We start from the raw sequence: 14,419 nt of genomic DNA on the forward strand, positions 1-14,419 counted from the left end.
TCAGAGGGAAATATGTGTGGACTTCATTCTATAAAGATAGTTCTTTTACAAAAATAGGCAGAGGATTTGAGGGACAAGGAAGAGGAAGAAGATGATAAAAAGGAAAAGGGAGAATCCATTACTATATCAAAGATACTTCCTCTTTTAAAATGATTAGATAAAATGTTTGACTGACGTGGTTTGATGACTATTTTGAATATGTAGGTTTTAATGAAAGATTATGTGGTTATAATTTTTAGAAGACAGTCAAATCCGTTTCCCCCAAATCTGTTTTGTCTGTCAGTTTTCAAAAAGTGAGAAGTCTTTATCTGAAAGGTTTAGTTTAGTTGCTCAGGCCAAAAATCTTGCAGTCATTCTTGAATTCTTTCTCCCATACACCACATCCAGCCTTCAAAATATGTCTAGATTCTGACTACTTCCTTCTGCGTCCACTGTTACCTCTCTAATCCAGTCTGCTGTCATTTTTTCTGACTGGCATTTCCGCTTTCACCCTTGCCCCTCACAGTCCAGTGTCTACAAAGCAGCCAGTACCATCTTGTTAAATGGGTGCCTGTTTATGCAGCTCCTTTGCTCAGTACCTTCCACTGGTTTGCCATCTTACTGTAGTCAGAACCCTTACCGTGCCCTGCGAGGCCTTTTGTGGTTTGTACCACTTTCTGCCTTTTCTGTCAGCCCAACGATTCATCCTCTTGCTCACTCTTTGCTACATTGACCTCTTGAACATTCATGAATGCACGGTGCTAGCTCTCCTGAAAGCCTTTCTACTTGCCATTCCCTTTGTTTGAAGTGAAAACCTCCATCCCCCAAATATCCACATGGCTAGTTCCTCATTTTTTTTTCAGATCTTTGCTCAGAGTTCGCTTTTATTAGAGAAACCTTTCTTGACCACCTCCTACCTTGTTACTCTCTGTGTCTCTTGCCTGCTTTTTTCTCATTGGACCTATTGTTTATTTACTTGATTTTTGCTTTTCTTCCCCACTAGACTGTGAGCTCCATGAGCAAGAGCAGAGAATGGGTTTGTTTTGTTCACTGTGATATCCCTAGTGCCTAGAATAACTTCTGGCATGTAGTAGGTGCTCATTAAGCTTTTGTCAAATATGAATGAATAAATAATGGAATATATGTATGTATATACTTCTGATATTTTACCAGTAAACTAAGTTGGTTTACTTTTTAAATGAAAGTACTATAAAAGGATAAGAAATCATTATACTAATTTAATAGAATCTGACAGCTTTTATAATGATTTCTATTCAATACATTTTGTGCTGGTTTCATGAACATATTAACAAATTATAGGAGGCCTTATATTTTCTGCAATCATAATTTTTTGTTTTTTGTTTTTGAGATGGAGACTCACTCTGTCGCCAAGCTGGAGTGCAGTGGCACGATCTCGGCTCACTGCAAACTCCAACTCCCTGGTTCAAGTGATTCTCCTGCCTTAGCCTCCCGAGCAGCTGGGACTATAGGCATGCACACCATGCCTGGCTAATTTTTGTATTTTTAGTAGAGATGGGGTTTTACCAGGTTGGCCAGGATGGTCTCGATCTCCTGACCTTGTGATCCGCCCGCCTCGGCCCCACAAAGTGCTGGGATTACAGGTGTGAGCCACCACGCCGGCCTGTAATCGTAATTTTTTTTAGGAGAAGCCTGCTGAGATTTTTTTATTTTATTTTTGTTTTTAAAGAGAGAATTTGAATACCTACTTAGTACTTCTTTTCTGGAGAGTGCTCTCCTTTGAATATGGCCTGATGCCCTCAGGGTGTGCCCCGTACAGCCACTGACTGCCCCACACTGGCATCTTCCCTGGGCTTCATGCCCCTGAATTTTTGGTTCCTAAAGAGACATTTAATGCGCTCCTATTCTGGTTTCTAATGAGAGAGTTTTAAGTTCTTAAGTCTAGGATGAAAAGGAGGAGTGTGTTTATAGCAGCCTTCTTTCATGAAATGAAAGAATTGAAGAATTTCTCTGATTTGGGAATTATAGTTCTCTGCTTGGCAATCCTCCATCCCTCTACCCATGTCCTAAACAAAAGGTTTCCTATATTTATGTGTAGTTACTTGTCACTTTGGCCATCATTTTTTTTTTTTCTCTAGGAAGTTACAGTTTCTAACTTAAAGTTTACTATGTGTCAAGAGTTATAAAAGATGGTCTTGTAGAAACTGAGGCAATTAGAAAACTAAAACTCTAAAAGAAGAAAGGATGTTCAAAATGATTTTTAAATTGCATTTAACAAATGAAGTATCTCCTCCTTTAATCCTAGAGCCTCAAGAAGGGTTTGAAAGGAAGAATTGTAGAGAGACATTTCCATGCTTGAAAATATCAAGCATGATTTTGGCAGAAATCACAGCATAGGAAGATACTAGATTCTTGGGCAGTGAGATGTTTGCTGGTTTGGTATTTTATCTCTGGCAGTTGTTGCCACATTTGATGTCTTCAGCTGCTTTGAAGATTCTGCAAAAGAAAATTATTCATTTCTAACATTAAAAATTCATTATGTTGTCAATGGATTCATGTTGTGATCTGTTTATAGCCTTCTGTAGTTTTTTTCTCTTCTTCCTTCCTTTTTTTTTTTTTTTTTTTTTGCGATTTATGCTCCAGACTTGTAGAAACTATAGACTAACCTACTACGCAGGCACAATGTTGTAATAAAAGAGCACTTGACTGTAAAATCAGAAGACTTGGCAAGTCACCTACCCCCTGGGAGCCTCCGTTTCCCCGTGGATAAATGGGATAGTGGCTATCTTGCAGGGTTGTTGTGAATATTAAATGACAGGAAATATTATACATGACAATTCTTGGAAAACAACTGTGCAAATGCAAAGGGCTATCATTGTTAATAACTATTTGAAGGCTCTGATTTCTTAATATCTAGAGAAATTGATAAAAATTCCAATTGTGGAGAATTCAGTTCTTCCAAAGCTTTTGATAGACATGTGGTGTGTTTTTATTATTTTTTTCATAGTACACTAGGAACAACGTAAAGTTTCTTTCAGCCAGTATGTAATTGACTGTCTTTTAAACATGTGGCCATAATAATATCCTGCTTTAATGTGAATGCATAGTAAGGCGGTCTGTTGGGGGAAGTACAGACATGAACAAGGCAGTCTTATAAAAAAGCAAAGGAGGCAAAATAGATGCACATAATTAAGTTGTTTGATCAGTACCATGTTAAGAGTTACAAAATCAATGGGAACACAGAGGGCGGAATGAGTTATTCCAATTTGTTGACTGGGGAAAGGCTTTATATTATGTAATACCTAGAGTATAGGTGATTTTGTTTTTTTCTTTCTGCTGAGTCCAGTGTTGTTTTATGCCAACTATTTGGGTGGCTAACTTCCAGGAAAGCATTCTTTTTTACCCACTGGGTGTCTCTGAGTCAGTAAATGATCATAATGCTTTTTGTGCAACTACCAAGTCTAGGATCATCTACTGAGTCTGTGAATTATAGAATAGAGAGAGGTGGTTCCCGCCTTCAAGGTACTTCTGGGCTAGTAGGGTGCTAAATAGAGATTGATGGGCTGGACCTGGTGGCCCATGGCTGTAATCCCAGCGCTTTGGGAGGCCGAGGCAGGTGGATCACTTGAGGCCAGGAATTCGGGACCAGCCTGGCCAACATGGCATAACCTCTGCCTCTACTAAAAAAAAACAGAGATGGATAGGCATGTTATCATTACAAATGCATAAAATCTTTAATATTAAATTGCTGTGATTGGGGAGAGGCTGAACATGGATCATAGTGGCCACATGGAATGTAGGGTGGGCGGGCCAGGCACGGTGTCTCACACCTGCAATCCCAGCACTTTGGAAGGCCAAGGCATGGAGATCGTCTGAGGTCAGGAGTTCAAGACCAGCCTTGCCAACATGGCAAAACTGCATCTCTACTAAAAATACCAAAATAAAAAAAAAATAAAAAAAAATTAGCCAGGTGTGGTGGCACACACCTTTAGTCCCAGCTACTCGGGAGGCTGAGGCAGGAGAATCACTTGAACCCGGGAGATGGAGGTTGCAATGAGCCAAGATTGCATCACCGCACTCCAGCCTGGGCAACAGAGCAAGACTCTGTCTAAAAAAAAAAAAAAAGAAAGTGGGGTGTCCCACTCAATTGTCTCACCACAGGTCCATGCTATGGAAATTAAAGTCATCCAGCAGGATCTCCGAATTATCTCTCATATTGCTGACTTCTGAGCAGATAGCCCCTATTTTGCTATTTCTGATAAACATTCCATCCAGCTTTTGTGTTTGTTTATTATGTCTGTGTTTTCAAATGTTCTTTTAATATGGGTTACTTGTGTGGTACTCTGATTTTTTTTTTTTTTTAATAGAGTCTCACTCTGTTGCCCAGGCTGGAGTGCAGTGGTGCAATCTCGGCTCACTGCAACCTCCACCTCCCAAGTTCAGGCAATTCTCTGCCTCAGCCTCCTGAGTAGCTGGGATTACAGGCGCCCGCCACCACACCCACCTACTTTTTGTATTTTTCATAGAGATGGGGTTTCACCATCTTGGCCAGGCTGGTCTTGAACTCCTGACCTTGTGATCCACTTGCCTCAGCCTTCCAAAGTGCTGGGATTACAGGCATGAGCCACCGTGCCCGGCCAGTACTCTGATTTTTTGTTGTTACTGTTTTGTTTTGAAACTGAGTCTCACTCTGTCACCCAGGCTGGAGTGCAGTGGCGCGATCTCTGCTTACTACAACCTCCGCCTCCCAGGTTCAAGCGATTTTTCTGCCTTAGCCTCCCTAGTAGCTGGAATTACAGGCGTGAGCCACCATGCCTGGCTAATTTTTGTATTTTTAGTAGAGATGTGGTTTCACCATGTTGGCCAAGCTGGTCTTGAACTCCTGACCTCAAATGATCCACCCACCTCGGTCTCCCAAAGTGCTGGGTTTACAGGCATGAGCCACAACGCCCTGCAGGTACTCAGATATTTTTAAGCTGTGAATATGAGAAAATGCGCCTTCAGTGATTAAGAGAGCATGGGGTGAGTAGGGGCACCTGCAGTGATGAAGCACGAAAGCCTAGAAGCCAGCAATTAGAAATTTTCAAAATTTAGACTGGCCAGTAAACAAAGCATCAACCAAAGTTTGAAGTTAGGCTTGGCTGGCTCTTAGGGACAAAACTTGGAAAGTGGGCTCATGGTTACAGTGACAGAGATGCTGGAGTAAGGAATGTAGATGGCACTCCCATCCATACAGAGTCTGTGGTCACCGGAAGTGTGCCTAGCCATATGACTTAACATGGGCTGGGAATTTCTTTTTCTTATCTTTCTTTTTTGGGGGGTGTTGCGGGGAGACAGTCTCATTCTGTTGCTCAGCTTGGAGTGCAGTGGTGCAATCACAACTCACCACAGCCTCCAAACTCCTGGGCTCAATTGATTCTCCCACCTCCACCTCCTGAGTAGCTGGGACAATAGGTGCATGCCACCACGTCCAGCTAGTTTGGCTGACTTTCCTTCCCCTCCCTCCCTTCCTCCCTCTCCCCTTTCCCTCTTCCCTTTCCTTTTTTGTTTCTTTTGGGTTTCGCCATGTTGCCCAGGCTGGTCTGGGCTGAAGCGATCGCCTCACCTCAGCCCCTCAAAGTGCTGAGATGACAGGCACGAGCCTCTGCTTTTGGCAGGAAATTCTATTCTTTCCATTTTTGTCATAGTCTCGAGGGACATAGAATGAAGTATTTACTTTCATTGCCTCATTCGTTCATCAGACATTTATTAAGCACATAGTATTTCCTACTCATTTCTGGGACATTACTTCATCGACAGAGAATTGACATCTTTTAGCAGTTGCTTACCTGTGAAAAGGTAGGGACTACCTTTAATTAGGGATTCTAGGGAAGAACTCGTGCCCATTCACAGAGATGATCTTCTTGCCTTTCATTTGTTGATTTTTATGTATTTTATCCTTCAGACCAGGCATATCAGTAATAACAGCACTGTACTTCCACCTGGTAGCTCACCAAAGCTTCAAGGATGTTATGCAGAATCCTTAGCCGGGAACGTGGCTGTTTACCAGGAAGACAAATCTTTGGGCAATTGACTCACCCAGCTTCCAGATATAATTTGAGCTCCCTTTTCCCACAGTGAGTTGTAGGTAATATTATGAACACACGATTTTCAGGGCAGGCAGATATGTATTTTGAGCTGATGAGTCAAGACATATTTATTGCTAGTGTAAGAGGGATGAGGCTCCGTAGTTGACAGCTGCAATTTAGAGGAGTAGTTTTGGTTGGCCAATTAGCATGGAGCATTGGTGTTCCCTGATCTGTGCTCCTTTTGCCCACCTGGTTTAATGCTGTTGGTCCCTGACTGTGATTCATCCTTGAGTTCTTTCTTTGCTGCATGGTGGCTCAGAGATCAGTTTAAGTCATTTAAAAATAAATAAACATTTCACACTGAATGAGTAGTTTTGCTCTTTGCATAAAGACAAGTTTCCCAAGACTTCCTGCTTGATGTGTGATGAGTTCCATTTCTAGAATTTTTAGGCGCTCTTTCATATTATAGAAATAACATCTAATAGCTTTGCTAGGAGGTGATTAATCTTCCTCCCTTTCTCCCTCCTTTCTTCTGTCTTTGTCTCTCTGTCAGTATTTCATCTACTCAGAAATGTTTATTGAGCTTCTACTTAGTGCCAGGTACTGATCACGACAGAGTTGGGGAGGCGCTGGTGCCAGTGCAGGAGAGGCCTGGGGGAAGTATAGTGGCGGATGTGAAAGGGTTCACTAACTTGTTGAGAGGATTTGGGAAGCTTTTGGAGAGGAGATACATTTCCTCTGAGCCTTGGAGCATGGACAGATGATTGGGCAAATGGAGGATAGGCAAGGGTGGTTAGACCAAGGAAATGGCAAGGAGGCAGGAAAGAACATGGCGACTATTGGGGAGCACCACACACTTACGACAGCTCAGGTATGGGGTATGTGGTGAGATATGAAGTTGGAAAAAAAAATAGTTTTGACTGGATCGTGAAGAGCCTGGTGTACTGTGTCAAGAGTTTGGATTTTTTCCTGATTAGGATCATTGGGTGTTTTGTTCTGATTTTTTTGAGCTAAAATCCACATAATGTAAATTCACCATTAATTTTTTTTTCTCCTCACCCTGTCTTATGGTGCTGAGTAAATCCATCATTTTAACCACTTTAAAGTATACAATTCAGTGACTTTTAGTGTTTTAACAAAGTTGTGCAGCCACTGTCACTGGCTAATTTCAAAACGTTAGCAGGCATTCCTCAGCCTCTTCTTCCCTCAACCTCTGGCAACCATTCGTCTATTTTCTGTCTCTATGAATTTGCCTATTCTGGACATTTCTTATGAATGGAATCACACAGATGTGACTCTTTGTGTCTGGCATCTTTTACTTAGCATAATGCCTCAGAGTTCATCCATGTCACAGCATGTATCAATATATCATTCTTTTTATGGCTGAATAATATTCCATTGTTTGAAGAGACCACATTTTGTTTATCCATCCGTCAGGTGTTGGACTTTTGGGTTGTTTCCTCTTTTTGGCTGTTGCGAATAACATTGCCATTCATGTATCAGTTTTGGTGTGAACATGTGTTCTCAGTTTGTGTGGCTATATACTGAGGAGCATAATTGCTGAATCATGTGATAATTCTATGTTTAACTTCTGAAGGAACTGAAAAACTTTCCCAAGTCATTGGAGATTTTTAAGACAGATCAAAACAGACTCATTTCATTTTAACATCAAACACTTTAGCACAGTATTTTCTTTCGATGCTAACTATTTCTACTTCTGTTGGCATGTTTTCCTAATTCAGGGCATCACAGCCCTCAGCAGGGAACCATGTCGGGCTCTTTTAAATGCTATGGATTGATTGCTATAAAGAAATCTGTACCCAATAGCATAGGATAGGACAGAAAGAAGTGGTGTCAGGACATTCTCTCTCCCTGTATGGTGTATTTCAGAAATGAGTTTTTCTTTTCTAAACAGAACCCCTGATTAGATGATAGGCTACTATTAGGGAATTTATTATACTTATAAACAGTACTTGGATTCCCTGTAATTTGTTATAATTAATGCAAGAGTTCAAGAGCAGAAAGCAAGGATCAGGTCGTGGCATGTCTTTCTCTTTTGCAACACCTTGCTATCATTGGCCTTTTTTCACTAGTTAAGGCCTGTGTGTGTCTTTGTATGCATTTAAACAAATATTATCCTTTTTAGGAAATAATTGCAATCCTTTGGCTCATTGAAACTGAAGGAATCTTATTAAGAAGTTGGGTGTCTCTGGCAAAATAGGGTATTTATTGATCAATGAATGTTGAAAACTTCTAGACTTGAACGTTTGCCAAGAAAATCTTGTCTGTGTTTGGGTATATGCACATGCTTTTCTTCTCATGCATGTACATGTATTAGCTTATAGTATGAAAAAGCCTAGAAGAAAAACTTTCCCTTTTAAGGGTATCTTTGCTAGAGTTTTAGTTGTAGCTTTTCCTTTTGTTTGTTTGTGTTTTCCCCCTCCCTATGGGGTTATTTCAGTTTTGCATAGTTGCAGGAGTATTCGCTTTGTAGTTTGTTAGACAGTGCAGACTTTTAATTGACTGTCAACTTGAACAGTCATTAAATGTAAAAGCTTTTAGATAGTGCATGGGTCAGGTACCAAACGCATTATTAGACTTTAATAGTCATAAACTGAAATTCTTCTCAAGAGTTTTGAGGATAGAGGGATGGAGGGAGGGAGGCATTCAGGTTTATCTGGTTGCATGCCTGCATACATAGTATTTATCTGGTCCTGGCAGACCGAGAACAGCATGGGCCACCCTGTCCTTTATCTGGATTTACAGCTGTGAACACCCGCTGGAATGGATGGAATGCGTTGGTTCCCTCCTATGGGTATCTCTGTCAATCTAAGATTTTAAATTATTCCCCTTTGCTCTCCTGTACCCCAGGACTCTAGGACTACTTGTCCTCTTTTCCCTCTTTTTTTTGTCTTTTATAGTAGAGAAACGTTTCCATTTGCAGAATATAACATCAGCCAGAAACCAATGCTGTCTGGCACTTTGGTACATGCTGCACTTGGGAGAACTGGGTTCCAGTACATTCTAGCAAGATTCCTCTGATATTGCTAGTTACGAAGAAAGTTTTCTAGTGAGGAAAGCACATTTTAAGTCTTACCCTGCTCTTCATAACAGTGACAGGACAATTTGTCTTTCCGGGTCCTGGTCTGGTCCTCCACTCCAGTAGTTTTATGGAAAGGCTTCAAAAAGTGAGGAATTTAAGGATGGCCCCTCTCTCCAAATTGTCACATCCCTGCTGACCATGCCTATGGGGAGAGATAAGTTGGTTTAACTAAATTTGAATTCTAGAGGAGGGAAGAGCAGACCGGGAGCCGTGTGTGATGATAATGATTCTGCAGGTTGGTAGTTACAGCTTACAGAGTGCTTTCACTAACCTGTTTTTCAAATTAGGAAAGAAAGTTTTCTTTCTTACTCAGACCTCCTTGAGAGTAGGGGGAGAAGGAGTAATGAATAGTTGATATGTGCTATTAAATTTGGATAACATTTTTTATGATCGATAATATAGAAGCTGCTCAGTGCAAACAAGTAAACGCCTGTGTGTGATACTGACGATGAATTGCATTTTACTTTTTAAAAATCTGCATTTAGAAATATATACACATAAGGGCCCAGTTTGTACCTGCTGTTGGACACAGCCACTCCTTCCAGATGGGAGCCTACAATCAGAAACTCTGGTCTGTAGATTTTACTTCTATCCCTCCATCCTTCTTCGAAAATTAACATGTAGTTAAAATGTATAACTCAGTCTTCTTTCCCTTCCTTCTATCTCTGGGGCAGAAAAGTGAAATATCTCAGAGGTTGCTGCCAGGAGAAAAAACAGATCTGAATAACCATTGGCCACAGTATGAAACATGTCCTGTAATAGGATTTTTATGGAAAAGTTTCTCATTTCAACATTTGCCTCATATGCTGTCTAAGTAGGGGTGGAGAAAAGCTTGGTGATTGAAGCCCTTCTTTAGAAGCATCATAAAAATCACCGGGTAGTGGTGTTTTATTTTCACTTTTATTTTTAGACTTCAGTGAAATTGGTGGTTTGCCCAGAATGGGCAGGGATCAGATCCTGCCTTCATCCCTGTGGTTGTTCATGCTCAGATCTGGTTCTGGCCATGTCTTTAAGGAAGCAGTGTATTACCTTGGACAAGTCATTCTCCTCCCTCAACACAGTTGCCTTCTCTAAGAAATGAAAGGATTGGACTGGGAATTTAAAAATCCTTCCCTTATTAAATAGCTTAGGCTCCATCATGCTGCAGTGATGTATGGCCCCCAAGCCTCTGTGGCTTTCACAAACAAAGGTTTATTTGCTGCCCACCTGACAGATCCACTGTGGGTCGTCTGAGGCTCTGTTCCCAGCTGTCTTTGCCCAGGGCTCAGGCTCACTGAGCAGCCTGCCCTCCCTGCTCACTGCAGGCCTCAGAGCAAAGGGAAGCAGAGGTGGAGAACCGGTCACTGGCTCTGGACACTTTTGCTTGGGAGCAACAATCACTTCCCGCTTCCATTCCCATTTCACTGGCCCCAAAGCTAGTCCCAGGAGTAATGAGGTAGGCAGGCATGACCCTGTTGGGAAGGCAGCAGACATTTGGAACCGTGGCAAGGGCCCTGCTCCTCCTGTCTTCACCATCCTGTGACTTACGCTGAGCATGTTGCATCCTAGGGTGGTAGTATGACCAAAATCAGATGCCAAGGCTTTAACCATTTTACATGGCTCTCTCCTGTTTTGGGCACGTCTGCTGAACTGGACTTGGAATGAAGATTTCACTTGTGGGGAGGGGTGGGTGAAATATTTTAAAAGCAACACGTACCCGGCCTCTGAGTTCCTGGTGCCTTATTTGTAGTTCTGTGGTAATACAGCCCATGCCTTTCAGAACACCACATGGACCTGCTCACTCTGAGAAGCATGAACAGAACTGCAAGTAAAACACAGTTGCAGACGTGCTGAGATAAATTCCTCATACATGAATTTAAAAGAGAGCATGAAGATCTTAGCAATTCATCTCTAAATGTTGAAGATATTGTTATGGGCTATAATTTTGAAGGGATCCTTTGATACCTCTGTCAAAAGTACTGAAGGCTCTGTTGATTTGACCCAATAGGGCATTTTTTCAAACTTGATTTTTCAAACTCCTATGGGAGGAAGTGACTTGGAAAAGTCACTTATTTTCTTACCATCGGATGAGGAGATTCTAGATAGATGAGGCCCCCAGAGACTAGGTCATAGCATGTTAGTTCCCAATAGATAACACTGATTATTAGGACGCCTTTTTTATTTCACCCCGAGAAATCTGTATTTAATAAAAAGTTAATCTTTAAAAACAAAATTTAAAAATTTGAAAATACAAAATTTTACCTTCATTCGAGAAGCAAAATTATGTTCACCAATTCTTAGAGGAAGAGCAGAATCCTAACCTAAAACCATTCATTGGGCCTCAAGAGTCAGATGGACTATTTCCAGGTCTTTGAATATGAAAAATATTAAAAAGTTTTCCTTGTGAGCTTGGATTTTCAAAGAAGATCTCTTTGGAAAGTTGGCAAATGCTTACTTTCCTGGCATGAAAATTGTTTTTTTTTTTTTTTTTTCCTTTTCCCCTCCACCCAAAGCTATGACAGGGTGGAGTATACTTCCATGAAATTGCATGCTTCCAAAATAGAATTCACTGTTATATTTTACTACTGTTATAATTGAATCGCTAATGAGAAATAAGCAAAGAGCAGGCATTCTAGAAATAGAATTTCAACTCCTGTTGTCAAATTTAGTCATCATATTCGATAGAATTATAATATTTTATAAAACTGCCTTTTGTGCAAAATTGTACCAGCCAAACAATTTTCAAAGTGGTTTGGATTTCATTCTCATTTCTGCAGTCTTACACAGTAGTACCCACAATCTCGTGGTAATAGCACCCTATCATTGCTGCTGTTTAGATTCTCTCCTAGTTTGGATGGCTTCCAGGAGAGAGCCCTGCTTGCTTCAGCTCCTTATTTTTATATTCCAGCAAAATCCTACACCCAACCTACATGATTAGGAACGTTCCTGGTGTTCCTTGCTAGTGGATTGTGAGTCACTGTTTCCTAGGATAGAATGGATCTGTAATAGAACTTGCTGACACATTATACAAATGATAGCTGTAGATGAAAGTTGGAAGCAGCAGATTTTTAAGAACTAGAGCTATTGTTTTGGTGGCAGATTAATTGGTTACTGGTCTACTCCCAAAGGTATTCTCTAATAAATAATCTTAGCTGATCATTTTCATCTCCAAGGTAACAGGTAACAAAGCTCTACCTCTGGCAGATAATGCCAGGTTAACACCTTTTCAGATGTTTTACTCCTTGGTTCTTAATCACTGAATCCTTAGATAGTACACTAGACAAAAACATGATCACAGTGATCAAAAAGATATGTGCATCCTTGTAAGGTGGAGACTGTTTTAGCACTCTCCAAGATACTACTCAGCATCTAGCAGACTTACACCCATAGAAAGTGCATGAATGATAGCTATGGGTTAAAATATCTGTTTGTCTTTCTGGCTTGGAGAGCAGCAAATAAGTCAAAACCACTCCAGAAAGATAAGAAGGAATGAATGGCATGTAGATGAGATTCAAACATTTTATAATTAGTAGGAATCAGTGAAATTTACCGTTCTTTTCTACCTTGAGATTTTGCTTTCTGTTTTGCTTCGTGATTTTTTCTAGCCCATATTAGGTTTGACTAAAAAGGATTTTTAAGTAACTCCCAGTGTTTGCCCTTCTGATTTGAGTATAGGTTTTTCCCACCAAAGAGTGGTATGGCTGTCTTTATCCTGTTTAGTACACCCAAGAGGAGAGAAGAAGGACTCTACTGGAGCATGCACGGAGCCCAGTTCCTTCCCTCAAACAGGCATTGGATTGACTGACGTGTAATGATGCCTGTGACATCAACATGGTAGAGCCAGCAGTAATTAGCTCTCAGCGCCGATTGCCTCTCTCCAGGAAAGTTGGGCTTTGGTTCACTTATGGGTTCCCTTGATTGAGATGCCAAAGTGAAGTTAAAATACAGAGTTACAGTTACCAGGAGCAAAAGGATTGTTAGCATTTACCAGGAATTAATGCTAGAGAAGTGTGATTGTTGTCGTTGTGACTATGTGTTGAGAGTATGGGCAAAGGAAGTGGAGTCCTGGGAAATAAACGTCTTGAGTGAGAAGTTTTCTAAATGTTTTAGGTAATTCTAAGAGTGCTATTTTATTGGTAGGGAAACAGTACACTGTATTAGCTCCTGAGGGCACTTGTCTAGTCTGAGACTTGATGTGTTTGGGCACGATTCTGTCCATCTGTACTTTGCTGGTTTGAGAATTTACTTCAGTTTCGAAAGTTGCATCAGATTAGATTTTTCTGATTCACAGATGTGTAAGGTGAAAACTGTATTTGATTTTTTAGTGGAATTACAAATTATTTGGCCTGTTTGTGATCTGCCTTACCGAACTTTTGAGTTTGAAAGGTGATGTGTTTCTAGAATGCATTCAGGAATGCACACTGTTGAATGTAGCTTTGGCAGTCGTGTTGTCGTGGGTCGCCAGGTGTGCAAAAGTATTTTCATTCTCGGATTCTGTTATGAGGACCTGGTCCTTATCAGTGGTTTATCCTGCTGGCCTACAAATAAGTGATGTGATGAGAATCCTCTCAAGCTCAGAATGAACAGGATGTGGCACCTGCTACATCAAACAAAGATAAACACAGGCAGAGGTCACTTTCCATCTTTTATAGAAATGACCTTTATCAGCATCACAGGCATGTCCTGCTGTGTACACAAGGTTTTACATCTAGAGGCATCTGTGTTGTGGGAATATATTCCAAGTATGTGTTTTTAAGGTTGTTTGTTCCTCTATTCCCATGAACAGATATCAGTATTACCTGCAAGTCAAAAAAGATGTGCTTGAAGGGCGATTACGATGTACGTTGGACCAGGTGATTCGGCTAGCCGGCCTAGCTGTGCAAGGTAAGACATAGTTATGAGCAGCATGTGAAATTCCATTTTCTGTTTGATCATGGTGTTGCCGGCCTCTCAGAGTGAGAAGTTAGATTTACTTAAATGATCCCTTAGTAATGCTCCCTTTTTATTTCAAGTTATCTTACGTGAAAAATGCAAAGTTAGTGATTTTTGGTGGCTGGGTGGTAGATTTCTCAAAGCTGTTTGCAAACTGCTCATGCTTGTATAATTACAGTTTTATTTGAGGAAATAGCAGCTTTTATTCTGCCTTTAATTAAGGCTACATTTCAGGGTTTGTGGAACATTTTCTCAGAATTATTCCAAGGCACAATGTGGTCATATTCTGTGGCTTGATGCTGCAAAGGTGTTACTGTCACAACTTCTTTGAGTGTGATAGCTTTAAACATTATAGTATAATGCATTCTAATGCAATTAA

General features: G+C 40.8%; 1 protein-coding gene across 1 annotated transcript in view; it reads left to right on the forward strand.

Moving 5' to 3' along the window:
- Positions 1–14,419, forward strand: part of PTPN14 (protein tyrosine phosphatase non-receptor type 14) — a 201,730-nt gene that overhangs the window by 122,803 nt on the left and 64,508 nt on the right. Inside the window, exon 4 of the mRNA XM_054658780.2 lies at positions 13,895–13,992. Coding sequence (XP_054514755.1) covers positions 13,895–13,992 — 98 coding nt within the window. The remainder of the gene's footprint in view (positions 1–13,894; positions 13,993–14,419) is intronic.

Source organism: Pan troglodytes, chromosome 1, assembly GCF_028858775.2.
Source record: "Pan troglodytes isolate AG18354 chromosome 1, NHGRI_mPanTro3-v2.0_pri, whole genome shotgun sequence".
NCBI classification, from domain to species: domain Eukaryota; kingdom Metazoa; phylum Chordata; class Mammalia; order Primates; family Hominidae; genus Pan; species Pan troglodytes.